This window comes from Arachis hypogaea, chromosome 1 (assembly GCF_003086295.3).
Source record: "Arachis hypogaea cultivar Tifrunner chromosome 1, arahy.Tifrunner.gnm2.J5K5, whole genome shotgun sequence".
Classification (NCBI taxonomy): domain Eukaryota; kingdom Viridiplantae; phylum Streptophyta; class Magnoliopsida; order Fabales; family Fabaceae; genus Arachis; species Arachis hypogaea.
This window is the reverse complement of record NC_092036.1, coordinates 10,850,645-10,874,506: the sequence shown is the minus strand read 5'-3', so window position 1 is coordinate 10,874,506 and position 23,862 is coordinate 10,850,645. Positions and strand designations below refer to the sequence as shown.

General features: G+C 32.1%; 2 protein-coding genes and 1 long non-coding RNA gene across 5 annotated transcripts; 2 read left to right on the top strand and 1 right to left on the bottom strand.

Annotated features, from left to right (window-relative positions):
• Positions 1-65: 65 nt before the first annotated feature.
• Positions 66-4,652, bottom strand: LOC112796267 (uncharacterized). Its single transcript, XM_025838646.3, has 10 exons — positions 4,229-4,652; positions 3,782-3,851; positions 3,325-3,449; positions 2,907-3,015; positions 2,752-2,815; positions 2,608-2,663; positions 2,087-2,194; positions 1,098-1,247; positions 613-783; positions 66-529 (listed from the first exon to the last, which is right to left on the bottom strand). The coding sequence occupies exons 1-10, from the start codon at positions 4,474-4,476 to the stop codon at positions 296-298; spliced, it is 1,335 nt and encodes a 444-aa protein (XP_025694431.1). The 5' UTR covers positions 4,477-4,652; the 3' UTR covers positions 66-295.
• A 1,268-nt stretch (positions 4,653-5,920) lies between these two features.
• On the top strand, positions 5,921-8,575 carry LOC140182536 (uncharacterized). Of its 2 annotated transcripts, none has more exons than XR_011878375.1 (2): positions 5,921-6,134; positions 7,438-8,575. It is a non-coding gene; the product is annotated as an uncharacterized lncRNA (long non-coding RNA). The 2 variants fall into 2 exon arrangements; XR_011878499.1 differs by lacking the exon at positions 7,438-8,575 and adding an exon at positions 6,724-6,879.
• A 4,066-nt stretch (positions 8,576-12,641) lies between these two features.
• On the top strand, positions 12,642-22,861 carry LOC112796249 (phototropin-2). 2 transcript variants are annotated; one of them, XM_025838629.2, is made up of 23 exons: positions 12,642-12,853; positions 13,197-13,895; positions 14,117-14,299; positions 14,544-14,635; positions 14,717-15,002; positions 15,211-15,424; positions 15,805-15,875; positions 16,342-16,448; positions 16,646-16,695; positions 16,791-16,895; positions 17,235-17,294; positions 17,411-17,500; positions 17,788-17,864; positions 18,334-18,418; positions 18,634-18,714; positions 19,129-19,232; positions 19,664-19,713; positions 20,095-20,201; positions 20,384-20,506; positions 20,688-20,739; positions 21,155-21,267; positions 21,535-21,675; positions 22,342-22,861. In XM_025838629.2, exons 2-23 carry the CDS (start codon positions 13,243-13,245, stop codon positions 22,459-22,461), a joined length of 2,964 nt encoding a protein of 987 aa, XP_025694414.1. In that variant the 5' UTR covers positions 12,642-12,853; positions 13,197-13,242; the 3' UTR covers positions 22,462-22,861. The 2 variants fall into 2 exon arrangements, with proteins under 2 accessions (XP_025694414.1, XP_025694422.1); XM_025838637.3 differs by having other exon boundaries at positions 12,817-13,033.
• Positions 22,862-23,862: the final 1,001 nt, after the last annotated feature.

The window sequence follows — 23,862 nt, the reverse complement described above, 5'->3', positions numbered from 1 at the left end:
TTACCTTTTGCCTTTAAAGGGTCTCTATTGCCTTCAAATTCATACAACATACAAGCAACTTTGAATGTCTTCCAATACTCAAATTTTATTTTCCATATCAATTTTTCTATCACAACATATATCACATTTTTACATCACCTAATGATAGACAAAGTTCTAAACTTCTAATCACTTACCTGTAAGGATTCACTGATTCACATGATTGGTATTACACAATATTTATGCCAACTTTGATTTTTCTATACATTTCTACACAAACTGAAACTTAAAGGGTGCATAAGTATTAACTTGCACCCTACGGCCTCAAGACTTTAGGGCCTGCGTTGGAGGCCATCCAAGAAGATATCACATCCACAAGCTGATCCATGTCCTTCGACACTTCTGCACGGAGAACTTGTGAGTCGATACCAAAAGTGTTCCCTACTTCTTTGGCAACTGTCTCCCATGGTGTTCCTACCGTAAGATTTGACAAAATCTCACTTCCGCGATTAACGGCATCGGCCATTGCTGGTGGAACATCTGGTAAGGCCTGTAAGGAGTGTAATAAAAATTTAAGGATGGTAGTAGCAGCATCTATAGAGATCAATTTATAATTGCAAGAACTAGAAATACCTGCTGCAATGGAAGACCATGATCTCCAGGCAGCTTGCGAATTGACATGTCTAGCACTGAGCTAATTGCTGCTTCTGAACTAAGCACCTGTGCTAGAGTTGGGGTTTCATCTATTAAATCATCCTTGAATTTTATCAGAAGATTCCTGGATATGCCATAGTATGATTTTATCTGAAGAAACAAGAAACAAAATAGCACATAAATACAATTTTATTTAATGTATTCCTAACAACCAGAGTTTCAATAAGAGCCTCACAAACTTTGGTGTTTGGACTATTTTTGTATAAAAAATAATCCTCAGATAACTATCAGTTGAAGTTGATGCAGTTAGGAACCTAATCTAATTAGAATTTAGACAAGGATTCTAAACTAACTACAACAAACCAAGATGCCTGCTGAGAGGTTATGCAGCATAAGGGATAAAATAAATCCTTCTCAAAATTACTTTAATGGGAAGCATATTAACAAACAAAGATGTCACATACAAGTCGACGTGTTTCCTCAGGCCTTGGTATAAAATCTTCTCTTCCTTTGACCAAATCCATGTACAAGGGGGGGAGCTGCTCAACTAAAGGAAGAACCTGTTTCATAATGGGGGGACTAACATTTTCGAATTGTTTCAGAGTCATCTCTGCCTGCAAGTGTTTCGTGTGTGAAATTAGCCATCTAAAGAAGTAACATCAATAGAAAAAGGCATATTTATCAGTCCTTCCAAACAGGATGGAAATTAACAGTTTCCCCACACTCAAAATATTAATCAACAAGGATTTTGCTGAAATTTATGCAATTAGTAAATTACTTTATTGCACTCAAGGGAAATTATAGTACCCTTTGTTGAGTGTTGAGACATGGTCAAAAGATGAGGAATTGAATTCCCCTCGTATTTGTAATATAGCACTTGACGCCCTAACTTATAAACATCATATAGCAACAACCTCCCTTGAGAAAATCTAGGCTGGTTCATCTTTTAATTTGTTGGTAAAACTCTCCAATTCAATTTCCCTATCCTGAATTTCAAAAGCTTTTTGCAAGAGAAACAAATTGTCATCATAAGGAACCTTTATTTTTTTTTTTTATAAAAAATGCGATATTGCAAATTTGTCTTTCACATAAATAAAGTAACACCACCTTAAGTTTCTATGAACTTGACTAAAACAATGTGTTACAGTATCATGTTAAGAGTTTGACTGAAAAAAAGGTCCTGTAGTATAGACCTATATGAATATAGGATTATACACCAAAAGGAGCAAGATATTTATAGAATTTTTGTCTACATCTTAATATGACCGTTCCTTCATCTCTTCCCCTTCTTTTGTCAACTTGAAGGGAAGGTTGTTGTAATACGACATTAATCAGTGAAGGAGCCAAAGTCTATTTAACATACCTCAAGGGAGGTTATTGATTTTTCTCCTATGAAACATAAATAGATGTCTTCTCAATATCCGAGCAAGGTAGTTTATGTAGCAATACTGACCCCTGCACGTAGAGTTGGTGAAGCAAAAATATCTGATAGGAGTGGACCAATGCTTTGAGCCATTGGGACAATAACTGGAGAGAACAAAGGGACAGCTGAACTTGCTTCCTATAACAATGGAACAAAAGCTAGTCAATCAAATAATAGCTTACAATAATAGCTTATATAGGAGATACTAAGAATTCTTCGCATCTTGCTTACTGCCTAAAATGGTAGAAATACTTATAAAATGAACAGTGATATAAAAAAGAAGCAAGGAATGAAGAAATGTTCTATTCTAAAGTGACCATGTTTCAAAATGAAGACCTCAAATACATAACCTTATTAAAACAGATTTTTAGGAAAAATGTTGCATCTTGGATCTTTGACTTTATACCAAGTCACTGCATATAGTGACAAATTTAGGTAGATTGCACAAGGATAGGATAATCTTCAACTTTCTCATTTTTCCTACCCATGAATTTAGATACACATTAAAGGTCAACAGCAAAGTTTTCCAAAATTTTCCCCTATTTAAATACCTTGTTGTTGAATGCCATCAGAACATTTCCACTTCTTTGCACCGCATACCTTGATCCTGAAACAATAAAGCAATTTATTGAGACAAACAACTTTAAATCCATTTATGTTCCACAATCAACTTTGGCAGAAGATCTCAAACATACCTATCAAAAGGTGGACAACTGATCCCAAAGAATGGCCAACACCGAAAATGGGAAGATCTTGGATCTGAATGAATGAATGTACTCAATATTTTAACTTAAATAGGAAAAATTAAACCAGAAAGAAACTGGCCCTTGAATCATAAGTAGAAACTTACTGTTTCTTGCAACGCACGGCAGCACCTATCAAATTTGAACTGTACTTCATCTGCAATCAGGAAGTGATCAAACCCACTAGCATATGGTGTTGCAATGATCACTACACCCCTAGTAACAGAGGATTTTGCAATTAGCCTTTTTCATTGACAGATCCTAGATCTATGAGTGTCAGTCTCACATGATCCAAACATAAAGATAATTAACACAAGAGAAGAGAGTTTGTTAGGGAATGGATATGGGATATTGCAACAGTCCTATGCTAATATAACAATATATGCATTTGTAATAAGAAATTAGAAAGAAAAAGAAGAAAAGCTTTGGGGACACCCTATCAACATGTTATTACAATATCTTTCAACTGAATTTCCTGATCAGATTGGAATTCGAATATTTCAAGAACAAAACACAGGTACTTACTTTTCTGAGAGACGCTCAAGAAACCACCGATAGGCAAGTTGAGGCGCAGCTCCAACAAATATACCTCCGATAAAATGTGCAACAAACTTCGGTTTGGAACTTTTGGGTTTGATAATCCATGCTCCCTGAAAAATTGTACAATGAAGATGTGCTAAATTGATTAAGAATACTTTTGAAAACAAAAATGGTATGGAAAGATTTATCTGTCTCTAAAAATGAATTCTTGAAAGCAAAAGTCAAGTTGTTGCATTTGAAGTTTAAGGAACTCACAGCTACTAAGTCAGGGCAGGGTAAATAATTACAACTTCAAAAAACAAAAAGCAGATTAGTTTCTAAGAAAAATCAGTTTTCAACCATATACAAAAATCAAGTTGTAAAATCAAAATTTTCAAAAATTAGAAAGAAACATACTCAAATTATAAAAGAACATTAAATCAAAATAATATTAAGCATATACCTCCAGTTCACTCCAATCTCTGGAACCCCACCAGGCATCCTGTGATTGTCTAACAGAATCCGTAACCAACCTGGAATCCAAGAAAAAAAAGCCACATTTTTTCCCCTAAGTATTTTATTTCCATTTGTAAATGCTGGTAAATGCTAAGAAACTAGTCAAGTTAGTCATAAATCCTAACATTGCAAGAGTCCATCAAAATAATCCCAATATTTGAACACCATATCATAATCTTTCAATCAGAATAATCATGATATTTTCATTTCCTAAGCTAAATTAATCCAATTAACGGATTGCAAGGACTAAGGTGATTATATTTTAAATCTCAGGACCAAATTTAATCATCCTTAATCATATTTGTTAATCTTTGATTATAGTAACATGACTTATAAACAAGAATCAACTAAGAATTATAATAAAAAAAAAAAACCGAAAAAGTGAAGCTTTTACCTTTCAATTTGGGTGTAAACTTGAATTGCGTTAGATTGGGGTCGTTCAGTGTTGTTGTTGTTGTTGTGGTTGCGGTCGTCGACGTAATTATGGTTGTTAGAGAGGTTGCAAGAGATAGTGGCGGGGACAAAACGAGGCGTCGTTGAAGGTGAAAGCGAGAAGAAGGATAAACGACGGTTAGAGTTTGCGTTTTGGTGTTTGAGAGAGTAAGTTGGAGAGAGTGCAAAGAAAGACGTAGCAGAAGCCATAGCTGGCAGTTGGTTCGTTCTGGAAAGTGAAGTGAATTGCAAACCGTATCATTATTAGTTAGATCATCTCTTTTTACTTCCAAGTTGCAACTTGTTTTTAAACACATGTTCTAAAATAAATAATTAAACAAATTAAAAAGCACCAAATTCCGAAAATTTTAGATGTTGTAAGGAGTGAAGTGCCAATTTGAACGCTCTCTGTTTTCATAGGTCAACGCAAGGTGGAAATTGATACTAGAGAGTTCGTTACATAATTTCATTGATTTGACTACATTTTTGTTTAATGATTTTTAAATATCAATTTTACGTGAAGTCGACTTCACCTGAATTTTCACACAAAAGAAAGGTCACGTTAACTGTTAGTAATCTTTGTGAATTGTGAAAAAATACAGTTTTTCTAATAATTTTATCGTTATTTGCTATCAGAAATAATTGGATTGTCATTAATTAGAGTTTAAGTGTCAGCCTAGAATATTAGTATTGGACAAAAAAAATCAACTTGGATTAGTCAAATGGTCACTCATTTATTTAAACAAGTATTAGAAATTTGAATTTTATTTTGTGCATGCAACAATTCATATGCACAAATTCATTGACCAACGATAGACTTTTAAATAAAATTCAGATTCGCTTTAATCTATCAAAATAGAAAATATCATAGACAATCAAAAATAGTTTTCGACAAGAGTTTAAATGTGATGACTATAAAAATGACTAAAATATTAAGTTGTCTTATAAAAATAAAAAATAGAGTGAATTTTGGTGAGTAATTCCATTGACCTTCATAAAAATATTGGGTGATTTTTTTTTTTCTGTTTTGGTATGTGGTTAGGTTGGTACTTGGTACCTTAATCATGTTGTAAGAGCAAATGAGTAAAGACTAACATCTTTGTGATGAATGTTAACTTTTTTTTTTAAGTCATTATACGCTATTCACACAATTTTATTTATGTTTATGTTTGCGGTACATAATCGATTCTAAATCCGGATAAAAGAAGAGAATTGTGTTAAGTTTTCGACAACTAATATAAAAATATAGTCAAACTCCCGTAACATGTATTATACAGAATTCACACACACATTTACTTACACATATTATGAATTTTTAAACTATATCTAATTTTAGATGAAAATCAATAAATTAGATATCTCCTAATTCTAGGTATTATAAATTTACTCATACCACATTCATACACAGGATACGTAAGAATTTTATCTACTGCTTAATCTCTTATACCCTCAGCTAATTTTTGAAGTCGGATACACTTATTGCAAAACATAAATAATAATCACTAGACCATAGTCTTGTATGAATGAATATTAACTCTTTTTTTTTTGTTAATGAATATTAACTGTCATTTTTTTTTTCAAGGAATATTAACTCAAAAGTGTGTTTTATGTTGATCTTGGGCCTTCAGCACACGACCCATTGGGATATTGAAGGTTGAAGACTTTGACCAAGAGTTATCTAATATGGGAATTGGTTATAACTTATAATACATTAGTTGAAGAATTTTTTGCCAAAAACTTTTTCTTACAACATTAAAAAGATTTTGTTAGTCCATGCATGTTGAAAAAAGCCGTCGCTGCAAATCTGTCCCGCAAGAAAGCCACGCCTCCTCAACCCGCCAAGAAGCTCCTCATCAAGCTCCGTACAGGTTCCATACTCCTCAATTTTTGTCCTTTTTCCTTTTGAGGATTTTGTATAATTCGGGGGTGATGAATGGGTTATTTTATTTGTGTTAAGGGCCTCACTTTAGTGAATTTCTTAGCTGCTTAGTTAACACTAGGGATTTGAGTTATGTTAATGGCTTGTTCTTAATACAATTTTTGGGTTAGAAATTGAATCGAAGTTTGTTAATTGGTAAGCATCTTATAGAGCAGATATATAAGATTTTGTTCATTGGTTACATTGATAATAAATAAACTTTGAGAAGCAAAATCGGAAGCCAGAGAACTCTTATTCATTTTCAGCGTTGCAGCAATAAGCACAAGTTATAAGCTGAAAGCAAGATGTGTCCATCTGTCTATGCAGGAAAAAAATTTTCATTGCTTGCACGTACTCTATAATGTGTGCTAGCTTTCTCTGTATTTTTATTGACATTTGCTGTTAACAAGCCAAATGCCTCTTTCCTATGGCATGTTATATTCAATTTTGATGTAATACTTTTCAAAACACTGTTTGAGTTCTACTTCTACTCACTGATTCTTTCGATCATCATGATAATGATGATAAATCTTGTACAGGGTGTTTTGATTTTGGAAGAATGCCAATAAGTTAGCTGTTACTAACCTCTATTGTTCTCTGCAATATATCCCCACTATGGGCCCATGTGTTGTTGTTGCCAGATGGCAGAAACTATGACAGATTATATAATGAAATTCTTAGTTAACCCACTGAATCTTCTTCTTTGATATGGATATCTGTATAATAGCAATATTAAGGGAGACTTGCATACAGAAATTAGTATAAAATCTTGCAAATGTAAAATGTAAAAGATATATGGCTGTCCTGACAATTCAGCAGGCATGGTCTCACCATTTGCTTCCCTCTACTTACTTCTCTCTTCCTCTCCTTTATATCTCTGTGATTACAAATGATTCTCTCTCCTTTCCACTCCCTTGCCACACTTTCATGGCGCCTACTTGAGGTGTTGGTCCTCTAATTTCCTTACCACCCTTCTTAATCACCCCTCAGTAAGTGGTCGCTTGCTAACACAATAATAATTTGTTCAACCTGATTTTTGTAGGTTCAGGTCCAATTAAATCTAGTTTTTATGTAAAAGATACTAATCTGATGTATCTATCAAGTATTAACCACTTCCATCCAGTTCTGTGCCTTGGCCTTCCATCCAATAATTTGACACTGCAAGCTTATTTTCCTTCTTTGACGTATATTCCTGGCTTCAATTCTTTGTATGCATTGAATTAGTAATAATTGTAACTTTTCTTTTTGTAAAGGTAAACCAACGATGCCACCGAATTTTGAGGAGGATACATGGGAAACAGTGAGATATTTGTTTGTAGGCTGCGAGTGATATATGTTTTCTTAATCAACTGGAAAACATATCATTGATATGCTATGTCCGTTCTGCAATTATAGGAATATTTTTTATGGCTTAGAATCATTGAATAGAGATTATAGGAATATCTTTTATTCAATATTTATAGTTTCACCGAATTTTCAAGTAAGTCCCTATATTTTTTTTCTTTTCAATTAGGTCCCTAAGGGTATAAAAGTAATTTCACAATTTATTAACATTTTTTTGACGTTTAACGTTAATAGGGACTAAATTGAAAAAAAATTAACGTATAGGGACCCAATTAAAAGGAAAAAAAGTATAGGGACCTAATTGAAAATTTCGCAAAACTATAGGGACCAACAGAGTAATTAAACCATTTTTAAACTATATCTAATTTTAGATGAAAATCAATAAATTAGATATCTCCTAATTCTAGGTATTATAAATTTACTCATACCACATTTGTGTATACGTAAGAATTTTATCTACTGCTTAATGTCTTATACCCTCAGCTAATTTTTGAACTCGGATACACTTATTGCAAAACATAAATAATAATCACTTGACCGTAGTCTTGTATGAATGAATATTAACTCTTTTTTTTTGTTAATGAATATTAACTCTCTTTTTTTTTTTGTTCAAGGAATATTAACTCAAAAGTGTGTTTTATGTTGATCTTGGGCCTTCAGCACACGACCCATTGGGATCTTGAAGGTTGAAGACTTTGACCAAGAGTTATCTAATATGGGAATTGGTTATAACTTATAATACATTAGTTGGAGAATTTTTTTCCAAAAACTTTTTCTTACAACATTAAAAAGATTTTGTTAGTCCATGCATGTTGAAAAAAGCCTAAACCCCAGAGAGAAAAGAAGGGCTTGAAATGGGCTTCATTATCAAGATCACATATAAGTTCATATTCATTATTCACTCAAGACCAAAAAAATAAAAAATTCATTAGTCACTACTCACTTGATCGTTGTAATGTGATGCAATATCATAGATTCATGGTGCCGTCTGAAGTACTAAAAACTTGTATAGATTTTATTTAATTAAAAATATAAGTTTAATTTAAACTTAATTGTTGATCAATGTTAATTGTAAAAAATCATTTAATGTAGTTACAAATATGTACTAGACTTAATTTAATTAGAAAAATATTAAAAGGCCAACACATTTTACCAATATTAGCTAATACTTTTAGTCAATATTTTATTTTTAGGTTTAATTATTCTATTGGTCTCTATAGTTTTATTGAGTTTTTAATTAGGTCTTATACTTTTTTTTTCCGTTTCGATCTACCATATCAGATTTTATAATTAAGTCCCTATCGTGACAAAAACATTGGAATTAACGGAATATTTCGTTAAACAAAACAAATATACCAAGAAAAAGTATATGGAACCAAAAGTTTACTGGCCAAAAATTAAACAAAACCACATTAATTTATATTAATAATTAATTAATTTTAAATTTTTTAAATTCAAAATTTAAAAAATTTAAAATTAATTAGGTAAACTTAATTAAAACCTATAAAAACCTTCTTCTCCTCTCTCACATTAACCTGCCTACCTCCAACAATCACACAGACCCCCTCTCTCTCTCTCTCAACCCTCTCCGCCTTGCGTCATGGCTTCCACCGCTGAAGCCGCCAGAGAGTTCCTCAAAATCCACGAAACCTCTTTCTCCGACCCCCCAACACACAAACCATAGCCGCGAAGAGCCTATCATATGGATTCAAGGACTTCGTGTTCGCCCCGTACGGATCCTATTGGAAGTTCATGAAGAAGGTGTGCAAGAGAGGAAAAAGTTCCTTAGTGATTTGGCGAAGAAAGGGTTGGCCGGTGAGGGGAGGAGAAGCGGAGGCGCTGAGAAAGGTGGGGGAGGACACGGTGGAGCTGAGCGGGAAGTTCAACGTATCGGATTTCTTGTGGTTCATGAAGGGTGTTGATATTCCTCAGATCTTATTGATGATGAGTAGGGGGAATGCGCATTTCGTTCTCCTATAGTTTGGTGGATATTTAGGTGCTATTTTGATGATTAAAGAGACTATAAACTACACACTTGATCTTAGCTAAAATTGAACAATTACAGAAATATAAAAAAAACATTCATTTAGTATGAAAAAAAACATCCTAATACTTAACAAAAGAAACATCTAATTATATTTTAGCAAAAATAATTAAATATCTATAAAATTAAAAAAAATGAAATTTTTAAAGAAATAGAGACATTCACATTTGCAATACAAAAAAATTCGAAAAATATATAAAAGAACATCAAACATTCCGATACTTAGCAGAAGAAACATCCATATATATTAACTCGTAGAAATTTTGGATTTTTGGTTAATACCCTTTTGGTTCCCTAGCATTGCTCATATATCAAACATTTGACTGAATATTTTGTATAATTTAACAGAATATTCCGTTAATTTTAATATTTTTGTCATGGTAGGGACTTAATTATAAAATCTTATATGATATAGAGACTCAATTGAAAAAAAAAAGTACAGAAACCTAATTGAAAATTCAGTAAAATTATAGAAACCGACAGAATAATTAAACTCTATTTATAATACTGAGAACTTAGAATATCGATCAATTATTGGTTAAAAATAATAAATTTTATTAGTCATATAATATTATTTATTTAATTAATGAAGAAAAAACAAGAAGGGGACAATTAGTCTTTTACCCTTACCAAAACCAAATCTTTCACCGACGTTGTTCTATGAATCAAGCAATTGTCAATTCCATAATCAATTCATGGATTTCCTTCTTGCCCTAATTCTTGGGTCATGCCTCCATAGTCAATACATTAAAGCACAACATGTAAAAGGGACTTCTCACATGGTCTTTGTCTTGGATGATAATAATAGTAATAAAATTAATAATGCAACAAACATACTTTGGTACATGTACATGTGATAAGATGTTATCACAAATGATTGAAATTGTGTATTTAATGTATTTCTAAAATCATATCAAACTATATTAAATTATACATGAGTTAATTATTTATATATAACATTTGTGAGATATTAATGTTATTGAAGTTTATATACTATGAAAAATAAGTACAACAAACTAACCCATTGTTAAATATAAGTCCTTTTGATGATTTGTTAAAACCTTAATTTTAGGTATATTATATAAGGTTTTCTTAGGAGAGATGCAACTATTTTCAGTGATCTCATTACAATATCATATATATGATTTATTCTCTTATATCACTTATTTAGTTTCAATCTCACTTTTTAAATGAATACTTAGTAATCATATATAATAAAGTCAAATGAAAAATGGATTTGGTCAACTTTTAAAATGTATTTAGTTTGTATTTTTATTTTTAATATTATTTATTATCAAAATTTTGTACAAAAAAACAGAAAAAAATTACTATTTTAATTTTTTTTACCTTTTTTGTATATAAATTTTTTTAAATAATAAAAATAAAAAACAATAACACAAACCAAACATATTATTCTTATTTTTTATTAAACTTCACACAACAATGAGTTAAGTCCTATTTTAATCCTAAATTAAATAAATTACACTAATTTTATTTTTGATATTCCAATTGTTATAATTTAGTCCCTCGTTTATCAGAACTCATCATCATTAGTGATGTAGTCTAATCCTTACCAAAAAATTATAAAAGAACTCTTATATCCGTTCTCAACCTCCAAGCTTGCCAATAAACACTTTATGATAAACAAAAATGTCACCACAAACACTCAATTTCCACCCATCTTTATTGCGTTTGACTCATGAATTTTTTTTTTTTGTGAAATTCAGTAGAAAAGGAGAATACAAAAGAGTAATGTTTTAATATGAGAAAAATTTCAAACGGTGTTATTTCAATCTTTATTTAACGCCAAAACACATAGGACATCATTTGACTATATCTGGCATCATAAGGATTAAGTCACCAATAACCTTAAATTTTGGTAACAAAAAATACACGAGAAATTAATGTAATATATTTTTTAAATTTAAAAGCTAAATTATCACAATTAGGATCTAAAATTAAATCAGTATAATTCACCAATCTCAGATATTAAAATAGAAATTAACTCCACAATAATACTTACCTTAGAAAACTTAAATCCATAAATAAATTAATATGGTGAGATCTATATGTATGTCCTTCTTATAATAGTAATAGTAATAATAAAAAAATAATACAATACATATTATATTTGATCATTTGTGATTGGTGACAAGCCATTGAAGCTTCTTCCATTGAAAGTTGAAACCATGCACGTGGAACTTCTAAGCACCACACCACCAATTGCCACCACCATTTAAACACAACCTTCCTTAACCTCATATAGCAAATACCAATATTATTTTGTTTAATATTATATGCTAAATATTAAATATATGTATATATCGTTTTCCTTTGTCATTTTTCAGAAGGGAACCCAGATATTAAATACATGATAGTGAAATTTATCTTTAACGACATGCCACGCCAATTCCTTTGTGACCTCACAAATATTTAGCCCTTTACCTCCTCAATTTTATTTTATTTTTATTAAAAAATTTACATTTTTTTATATGATTTTTAATGCTTTGTTCTTGTGCTTTTCCTCCAACCAAGAAATATGGGATAAATAAATGGTAGTAAATGGTACACATATAATATACACTTTGTATTATACTGGAAAAGATATTTCTTCATGTTAGTTGTGTTTTTATCCATAATACTTGAATTTATTAATCTACTTTTGGCCAATTTGGTTTATTGTAAGAAAATTATTTAATTTTGATTCTAGTAAAATTTTCAGTGATATATAAATATAATTAACAATTATATTACATAAATTTATAAAATATGACATTAATATCACCTGAAGTTTGGGTGATATTACATTATATAATTTTCTATTTTCTAAAAAAATTAATTTTAATGCGCTGTCGTTGTAAAACCGTTTTACACATACATCCAATTATATAATAACACGTCATAAAAAATAATTACTTTTTATATTAACCACGTGATTAATCATCCAAAAAACAAATATAATTAGATTATTGTGTAAAATATTTTACACTATCAATACATCAAAATTAAACTCAAGATTAAAAATTAAAACATTATTATATTTAATATCACCTAACCACAAAAGGGATCATAGTAATTTATCCAAGTCCTAGTCAACAACCAAAAAAAAAAATATTGAATAAAAATAGTGGTTAACTAGACATAACTTTGTCTTAGACATTATTATTATTATTTATGAAGATACATATAATGTTTTGTTGAGGACAAAGTTCTTGTACTTATTATGTGAACTCTGAAACATTATCCTTTCTGTTTGGAGCTTGAGCTCTGACACAATCCAGGTTACTCATCCTCCAACTAATCCCTCAGCTTAGTTTCAAAAGGCTTTGCCATTTTTAGAGTTTACTTTCCCTTTAAGAAACTCCTTATTATAGTTTATAGCTTCTGATTATGCAATGTGTGATATGTTGTATGAAATTAATGTCTTTGTCATTCCATTAGCACCATGCAATTATGATAAAGTATGTATCTGCATTCATCATTTTACATTTAATATAACTCACAAGTTTTTTGTGTGACTTCCAATGATTGTTGTTGTTTCCAGTTATTCAAAGACCATTAGACTGAAGAACATGTTTATATGTTTATATATTGATGTATTTATTTTTTTCCATTATGATTTAGGTGGTACCCTTTAGTTTGCACACCAAGTGACTGAGGAAATTCATAAATGGAGAAACTCAAATTACCTGTTAAGTGTGATCCTGATTCTTCTGGCAGTGATCATCCAGATTCATTTCCAATATTTAAACTTCCTGTGAGTGAAGATCTTAGAAGAGAGGAATACGGCGTGGGTTCTGTACCGGCGATCGCACCCTCTAATTCTTCCGGCAATAGAGAAACTATGAACAAGTGGATGGCATTTTCCAGAGATTCTGGTTTCAACAATGATGGTAACTCTGCAATGAACAATCTTTCAGGGGCTAAAAGTGCAGCAAAAGTCAATGACTCCACGAATCATCGAACTTTAACCGAAGCAAGCATAGCTGAGAGAACTGCTGAATGGGGTCTTCCAATGAACTCAAGTAGTGTAAAGGCAATAGCAGAGAAAACAAGCTCCTCTTTTGATGGTGACAGAACCAAAAACTTATCAGATAGATTTGTTGAATCAACAAGGACATCCGGAGACTCGAACTATGGATCCGAATCATCATCAGGGGTGTTCCCAAGAGTCTCACAAGAGTTGAAAGAAGCGTTGGCGACGCTGCAACAAACTTTCGTTGTCTCAGACGCAACCAAGCCAGACTGTCCTATCATGTATGCCAGCAGTGGCTTTTTCAATATGACTGGTTATTCTTCAAAGGAGGTTATTGGAAGGAATTGGTGAGCATGTGTGCTGCTTCTATATATATATGCTGTTGGAGTCTACTTGCATCTTTAGTTTCGGATCTCAACCGAAACCTGTTTACTAAACAATGAATGGAAAACTTTTCTAGTGATTTTCAGTGAGGGTTGGGGTTAAATTGTGAGAGTGGTTCTTAGTAGGTATTGAGCTAGAAAATATTGTTATCTTTTTAATCAAACCAGCAATTTTCTGGTTTCAGTCGATTTCTTCAGGGGGCCGATACAGACATGAATGAAGTGGCGAAAATTCGGGATGCAACTAGAAATGGGAAAAGTTATTGTGGCAGGCTTTTAAACTACAAGAAAAATGGAACTCCATTCTGGAATCTTCTCACTATTACCCCCATTAAAGATGACAATGGCAACACTATCAAATTCATCGGGTTAGTCCAGGCTTACCTACCTGGTTTTCTTACTTTAGAAGCTTTAATTAGAATGATCTCTTGGCATTTTTAGTAAAAACTTAATGGAAACTTCCATTGACTAATTGCAAATGTGGTTTGATTTTATATTTACCTAACCAAAGGTTTGAAGCTACATGATTCTAGAGAAATATAACCATCCTTGGAAATTTATTCAATAGCTTAAGGCTTCAAGAGGGTTGGTCTTATACAACTGTTACTACAGAATGCAGGTTGAGGTAAGCAAGTACACAGAAGGATTGAGTGAAAAGGCGTTACGACCGAATGGATTACCTACATCATTGATTCGTTATGATGGTAAAATATTGAACCCTTTTAGCATTATGTGTGATTTTGAGTTTATGTGTAATCATCTAATCATCTAATTTCATTTATCAGCTCGTCAGAAGGAGAGAGCTTTAGGTTCCATCACTGAGGTTGTCCAAACTGTGAAGGATCCAAAATCCTCTAGTAAGCCTATGATTGAAGAAAATGCTACCAAGCATGAAGAGAAAGAGAAGTTTGATTTTGAATTTGTTTTGCCAAAGTCTGTTGAAGCTGGGAATACAAGTAAATTTAGCAAACAAACTCCTCCCAAGAATTCTGAAACTGATGCATCACGCTTGAGTTCTTATGAGGAGAGAAGCAAGGCTTCAAGAAAATCTGCACGAGTTTCTTTAAAGGGGTACTTATTTTCTTTAAATTTCTCTCAAAATTCGGCTCTTTTCTCAATAGTATTTAACTGAAAAACAAAAAGAAAGTGAACTTTTGTGCTTTGTAACTACATGTTGTATTTACTGTATCCAATGTTATGGATGAATGTTTAGCTTGGGAGTATGAGTTCTTTGTGGGGTTCAGAAAATGTGCTTAATTTGTTTTCCAACCTTTTCCAGTTTTAAAGGGAGATCAAGTTCTACTGGGAGAGATGAGGAGACACCCATCATTGAGCCAGAGGTATTGATGACCCAGGAAATAACCCGGACCGAAAGTTGGGAGCGCGCTGAGAGAGAGAGGGATATAAGGCAGGGAATAGATCTAGCAACCACATTGGAGCGGATAGAAAAGAATTTTGTGATTTCTGATCCTAGACTTCCAGATTGCCCAATTGTAAGATGAAGTTTTATATTGACACTTGCTTATGTTCTTCTCTAATAAGATTGTCATAACAAATAAAGTTTAAGCTACATTATCGTGGAAGTCTTAATTCTTCTACATCCTTTATGAGATTAGAAAACATATCAGATATACAAGTTCATTTGTTATGTTAATCAAACTCTTCATACTGTGATCTATGACATTGTCTTTTCTTCTCTTCTTTATGACATTGGAGCTGGTATTGTATTTGTAATATCTTATTATCTTAGCTTGAATTGGTTACTGTCATATTGTTCTACATGCATGCATATACTTAACAGACGTCTTTAATGTGACTAATTTTTGGCGTTTGCTAACATTGCCTCAAGTGATTAATATTGATCCCTGTGCAGATATTTGCATCTGATAGCTTCCTTGAACTTACTGAATATACTCGAGAAGAAATTTTGGGAAGAAATTGTCGGTACAAATTTTACTCTATCTACATAAAAGTTAAATTTATTCTATTAACTACGAGGCATATAGTTTCAGTGTTTCCTGATTTTGTTGTCCTCTACCACTTGCTAGTAGTTTTTCTTTGAACCGAATGTTCTAGTATTAGAGACAAATGTACAACATGAGATATGAAATAACATGTGATAAAAGAAAGAAATATGAATGCTTTCAAATGTTGAGATTTTTTTAATAACCTCTATGGTTGTTGGATGTTTATTTTATACTAGAGTTAGCTAGTCTTTAAACTTTATCATTTTCAATTCTATGGTAATCAATTTTTTACTATTTGTAAATTAAAAAGATAAATGAGTGACTGATAAATCATATGCGGTTTGGATATAAGGTCCTTTTCCTTAGATCTTTAAAGTTTAAATTGATATCAACTTCATTAAATTCGGATTTTGAAACTGTAATGTCCTTGTTCCATTGTGTAGGTTTCTTCAAGGACCAGAAACAGATCAAGCAACTGTCCAAAAGATTAGAGATGCCATCAGAGAGCAGAGGGAAATTACTGTTCAGTTGATCAATTATACTAAGAGTGGTTAGCATTTGATCAAATTGTTGAGTATTTTCACTTTTGTGTGTGTGTGCATAAGTAACTGAAAACAAAAAGTTGCATTTTTGAGGATGCCTAAAAGCTTTGAATAATATATCAACAGGTTAATGTGTGCATTGCAGCTTTTGTATTCTAAATCTAACCCCCTCCTGTTCTTGTTTTTTCTTTTTTTTAATCTGTAGGAAAGAAGTTCTGGAATTTATTTCACTTGCAACCTATGCGTGACCAAAAGGTGATTGCAACGCTCCTAGAAAACAAATAAATTTTGATATTGAAAAGTCAATATCTGTTATCTTATTAATATTATTTTCTCTATTTTGTGTTTAGGGTGAACTTCAATACTTCATTGGTGTTCAGTTAGATGGAAGTGATCATGTCGAACCCTTAAAAAATCGCCTGTCTGAGAATGCTGAGTTACAAAGTGCTAAGTTGGTGAGTGTTGTGTAATTCTAAGAAATGCTCCTTTAGCTCAATTGTTCAAACTCTGTAGATTTTCCTGTTGATTTCTAGTTCTGTAAAATCTAAATATTTTGTGAATGCAATGCATCTAAGAATTATATTAAATATTTAAAATTAGTGAAAATATTAACTTGTATTGTTAAATGAAAGATATGTGAAAATGTTATTTGTGTGAAGGTAATAGCAGCAAGTACCATGAACTCATAGGTGACTCTGATGCTACTGAAGTTATTAGTTTAGTATGCATTTTCTTTTCCCAAGGAACCTTGCTCAACATTAGATTTTGCTTGAATAATTCTTTTTTTCCTCCAGGTAAAAGCCACTGCAGAAAATGTTGACGAAGCTGTTCGAGAACTTCCTGATGCCAACTTGGTAAAGGATTTTCTGCCTGAATTCTACGGTTCCTTAGCAGATTGTTTTTACATTTGAATTTATTTATTTATTTATTTATTTTTGAGACTGACATTTTATGGGTGTTTATATTGAAGAGACCAGAAGATTTATGGGCAATTCATTCTCAACCTGTCTTTCCACTACCTCACAAGAAGGATAATCCTTCTTGGGTAGCAATAAAAAAGGTACCAATGTATATATTTTACTTCCTTTGTCATCAAAGTTACACAAATAATATGTATTCTCTTATCAAACTTTGTTTCATGTAACTTGTACCAGCAATGTTCCTTGATGGTGTAAAGACAGACAAATACTTGATCCATTCTATAAAATTATCTTATTTGAAATATAAGTCTTGTTATAGTAACACAAATTTTTACATCTGAAATGTGTGATGTTTTTAAATTTATAGACATTGTTTAGTGAGATTTACAAATTTTTTTCTATGAATTTATTTGTTTGAATATTTTAGATTGCTGCAAGGGGTGAGAAAATCAGCCTGCATCATTTTTCGCCTATTAGGCCATTGGGTTGTGGAGACACTGGCAGGTAACAATTTTCAGATGCTTTGGCTGAATAAATTGTATATGTAGCATGCATACTATGGATATCTTCTCTAAACAGATTTCCTTCCCATCTTTACTTCCTTTAATACATTGATATTGATAATCTTTTCCTTTCCATTGAAAAGGCTATGTTGCTATTTGAATGTAATTTCTTGTAGATAAAGCTTTTAACAGAAGATTATTTATTATTGACATAATATCAAGGCCTCTTTGATCAAGTGGTCAATAGTTCAATCGTTGTTTTCATCATACTTCAAATTAATTTGAATTTCAACATTTAATAGAGAGTATTATGCATTATTAGTGCTTCAAGCCTAAAGGCCTTCTTGTATCTTTATCTAGTAGCTCAAGCTTTATAGAAAGTTGGTGCTTGACAATCTACATAAGCAACAAACTAAAATTTACAAGGACTTAAATTCACTGAAACCTTGGTGTTTTCATTTATGCGACAGTGTTCATCTGGTGGAACTCCAAGGTACCAACGAACTATATGCAATGAAGGCAATGGAAAAGTCTATAATGTTAAACCGTAACAAGGTCTCTGGAAATACAAGTGGGGAAAATTTTGATTGATATATACCATTTATATGAATCTGTGGCTTTGTTTTGTACTAATTAACTAGTACCTGACTCAAGTGTAGTTATAATTTCACATTTTTGTTTTCAACACACCATATCAAATTACCAATCTCTATCCTGTTATTGTTATTGTTATCTTTTGTTTAGTTATTGTTACCGGGTTGTTATTACAGGTCCACCGAGCATGTATCGAGAGAGAGATTATATCATTACTAGATCATCCTTTTCTTCCAACATTGTACACTTCATTTGAGGTAACTTTTCTTTTTTTGTGTATAAATGTCATGGCTCCTTTTTAAAATCCAGAAACCCTTCAGTGTTATAAACATGTCAGTTGAACTTAGGATGAATCTATTGAAAAAACATGACAAAACTTATGACAAAGTCCATTAAGTATTACATACAAAATTACATAAAAAATATGTTAATGAGTATGATTAACATGAGATCCTTCCAAAGTGGTAGGGAGTAGTTAGTTTATAAGCTTCTATTCAACACTTTCTCTGTCACCATCGTTCTATCCATCTCGTAAGGTCTACGATCAGAACCATCTACTTCATTCACTTGATAGTAGAGTAGAGAGGTGGTCTATAGTGGAGGATCAAACGACCGGCATACACACATTAGGCTGTTGACTAATGGTTCTAATGTTTCCTTTGTCTCTACAGACGTCCACCCATGTATGTTTGATTACTGACTTCTGTGCCGGGGGAGAGTTGTTTGCATTGCTCGACAAGCAACCTATGAAGATTTTTAAAGAGGATTCAGCAAGGTACTTTTTGTTTCCATTTTTCATTATTTGGTTGCTAGTATTGGAATCTATCATCTCATGCCCTTAACAATTTATAGTTTTATTATAAGTTAAACAATTGAGTAATCAAAATAGTAATTAGCATTTGTGTTAGAATACATAGCCAAGTTATAATTAGTTAACTACTGGTTATTATGATCTAATTACGAGTAGTTCCTAATTACTCCTATATTAACTGTGTGCCTTAATCAGTTACATGGAGCTGAATATATACTAACCATATAAGAAATCAAGCTATAGCTTGGGAGGCCTAATTACAGCTACTAAATCATTATACTCACTTCACCTAATTATATAATCTTACTAAATATTATTAAAGATATATGTCTATATTATTATAAATTCATATTGTAGACCCTTCTATATGATGTTAACTTATATCATATCTCCAGATTTTATGCAGCAGAGGTTGTGATTGGTTTGGAATATCTGCACTGTTTAGGTATGCTGATCATTATCTCCTCCTTTCATCGGTTCGTATCACCTGCTTAGGCAGTTTGGTGTTCAATACATCCTCAATCTGTGTGTTGCTATTTGCTATGGTACCTTTGGACATATTTTAGAATCTTAAGTCCAAGATTTCTGACACATCAACTGAGATAGGCATGTTTTCTTTCTCCCAAGTTCCAAGCTTTCCACGAATTTCGGCATTGTTTCTGGTTGTTTCTTCTATATAATATCTTTTGTGCTTGTGTGTTCTACATGGCTCGCATATAATCATCGACATTGTCACTATGCTCAATGATGATAAGAAAGAGAAGAGAAAAAAAATTCTAGTTCTTAAATAATATGAATAATGCTTTCTTTTACTTCATCTGTCTAGGTATAATTTATCGAGATTTAAAGCCCGAAAATATATTACTTAACAAGGAAGGCCATGTTGTATTGACTGACTTTGATCTATCATTTATGACAAATTGTAAACCCCAGGTATGCATCCTTATTCTCTGTAAACATAGGCTTACTTATTTAAATCCTTGTGCCATATTGAATTCATTTTGATAAAACCATTTACCTTTACTACCATTTCATAGGAGAATTTAAATGGATCAACATGTTAGAGTTGTACTTTGAAATATTTAGAACACTCAAATTGGAAGTTATTCCTACAGGTTGTTAAGCATCCTCCCCCTAGCAATAGAAGAAGATCGAGAAGTCAACCACCTCCGACATTTGTTGCAGAGCCAGTCACACAATCAAATTCATTTGTTGGAACTGAAGAATACATAGCTCCTGTATGGTGGATTTCTGTTCAGTATTTTCTTTATAGTACCTTAGTACACTACAAAGATTAGGTTTGTTATGTTAAAAAATTGAACCAGGGAGAAGACTAGTGTCAATGTATTATTCTGTTGTTTATGTATTATCATCATCATCATTGTCATGTACAAGGTTTCTAAAGTGCTTATATAACAGGAAATTATTACTGGAGCTGGGCATAGTAGTGCTATTGATTGGTGGACCCTTGGTAAGTTCTTCCATCCTTGTGCTTGCACACAAATTATGGAGGAGCATTCATTGCTATATTATCATAATTTCATAATTAAATTATTGTTAGTGTACTTTCCAGTTGAAAACTGTTCAACTTCAAGTATATATTTATACTAACCCGGTGCACAAGCGTCCCGCGTTTAACGCAGGGTCCGGGAAAGGGCCGCAACCAAGGTTGTAATGTACGCAGCCTAACCTGATAATTATATCAGTGGCTGTTTCCACGGCTTGAACCCGTGACCTTGAGGTCACGTGGAGACAACTCATCCGCTGCTCCGAGGCTCCCCTTCTATATATTTATACTAACAATGCATCAAATCAAATTCTTAATAACAAATATGTACCCGTTTTTCTAATATCTACAAATTATGTTTTTGATTTTCTAAATATAGGTATCTTGTTGTATGAGATGCTCTACGGCCGTACACCGTTTCGAGGAAAGAATAGACAGAGGACATTTTCCAACATCTTACACAAGGATCTTACCTTTCCGAGCAGCATCCCGGTAAAATACTAATAGGTTATTGCATCATGCAATTCTCAATTCTGAGTAAAGTGAAGTACACAATGCATATAATAAAGCATAAGCATGAACATGCATGACATTTGCTCTCAAATTTCTATTTGGTACACAAATTATTATTTTGCATTGAAAGATCAGTATTCATCACTTTATATATCTAGATTTAAATTATACACCTAAATGTATAAACGGTTCACACACCGGATACTATGATCATGCATCAATTGATAGCTTTCTGCAAATTTCCAGGCAAGCCTTGCAGCAAGGCAGTTGATCAATGCACTACTGCAAAGAGATCCAGCCAGTCGTCTAGGCTCAACCACCGGTGCCAATGAGATCAAACAACATCCATTCTTCCGTGGAATCAACTGGCCTTTAATCCGCAACATGGTAGTTGCCTCCTAAACCTTAAACAACTTAAACGAACATATCAAGGCATCGAATTTGACAATTCTAAAAGCCTAAAAAGTATGTTTCAATCAATTAAGCATAATTAGGAGAAAATTCACGAAAACATGCATTTACAAGGAATATGTGCAAGTTAAGTTGATAAATTCCACTCCTTTCAATCTAAAAATCATCATAAAATATGAATTTATCAATATTATTCGAGTGGATGTTATTACCTTAAAATGGGAAACCTCCCTTCTTTTTCCTTCTTTTGTTAATAAAGTCATGCTGTAACATAGTCAGAAAAATATAGCCGCAATCTTTAACAGAATTAGAGTGGTTAATTATTAGATAAGACGAAGGAAAGCCTGGTGCATAAGCATTCTGCATTAACGCAAGGTCCGGGGAAGGGTCACACCCAAAGGGTGTAATGTTGACAGCCTAACCTAATCTTACATCAGTGACTGATTATACGGTTTAAACCCCATGACCTTGAGTTCACACGGAAACAACTCAATCATTACTTTAAGGCTCCTCTTCAATTATTAGATAAAACAAAGTGAAAAATAAATTATTAACCCCTCAACTCAAGATCAATATTTCGAAACTAACACTTGTAGCAGGTTTATTATACTAACAACCTTTGAGTTGCTTATTTTCATGCAGAATCCACCTCCATTAGAGGCTCCTCTAAAATTGATAGAAAAAGTTCCAGTGGCCAAGGATATAAAGTGGGAAGATGATGGTGTTCTTTCTACCTCAATTGATATGGATAATATTTTCTGAAAAGGGTTAAACAGAAGTTACTCATCAAGATGCTTTGTTTAGAACCATGTCTGATCCATCCTTCAAGAATCAATCAATGGAGACTTCAAGCACAAAAAGTTTGTCTATGGTTGTGCGTTGAATCCAGTTGCAACTTTTGATCTTACAATAGAAGAGCAAAACCAAATCCAATTATCCAAACAAATTTGTGAAGGATCAGCATGAAAGTATTATGTACATTGAATAAAGCCATAGTTTTTTCAATAATATGTTTTGTAGAGTTAAAAAATATCATATATGTTGCTAGTCACTTTGTATAACTTGTTTGTAATCTAATTTGTATCAGTGCCACCATTGTAAAAAAATGATGAGTTTCTGTTGTAATTTAAATTTAGTGAATACAGTTGTTAAAATTAGTACCCTTGAATGTGTCTTAAATTTCTGTCAAAGAATGGGGAAAAAAAATCATTCAAACTCAAAATTAGATTGGTTTGGACCACCAATAAGGGATGGTTTTTCCTTGTGCAAGTTATTGCTTCTTGGTTTAACAAGTAATAAGTGTTTGTAAAAAAAGTGGTATATCACAAATCAAAAACTTCATACATTTAAGAAAAATGCTCCATGAATACCAAATGAATTATAGTGAATCAAATTAATTAGAGAAACTTTTCTTCGCTTGACTAAGTACCAATATATATTTGGTAATAGAAAAACCCCCAAATATTTAAAATATAATATAGGGTTCTCTATAATTTTATATTACACTACTATTTATTTTTTGGGTGTCTATATTATACACTACTATAGTTTGACGGTTATTATTAATCATAAGGAATATCAAATTATTAGAAATATTTTCTTCTTCTAACTAAGTACCAATATCTTTGGCCACCTATTGGAATTGAATAGCAATATCTCTTACAATTTTGCTTATAAGGAAAAAACAATATATATTCTTTTTTGGCTAAGTATCAAAGATATCAAATATAATATAGACTAGTAGTTAATTTTATATTAAAATATTATTTTGACAATTCTACTTTTTTTTAATGAAATAATTATTAAAAAAATTCTACTATCATCTTAACACCCTAACTAATGGTTTGCTTTTGATGGTAATCATTGGCTAAAAGAAGGGTTGAATCTTAACTGCCCTTTTTGCAGAATATTACTTTTGCTATTGTAAAGAAATTTTAAGAGATATTTCTACTTTTGCCTCATAAAAAGTTGAGAGACATTTTCATTTTCTCTCGTAATAGATTGAGAGACATTTTTCATTTTATCTCCTGAGTGCCAAAAGCAGAAACGAAGCAGAAAAGAGATAATCACACCAAGATGTATCCTAGTTCAACTACTAAGTGCAATGCAACTTACATCCAGTCTCCATCACAACAGTGACAGAATTTCACTATCTTTCAACAA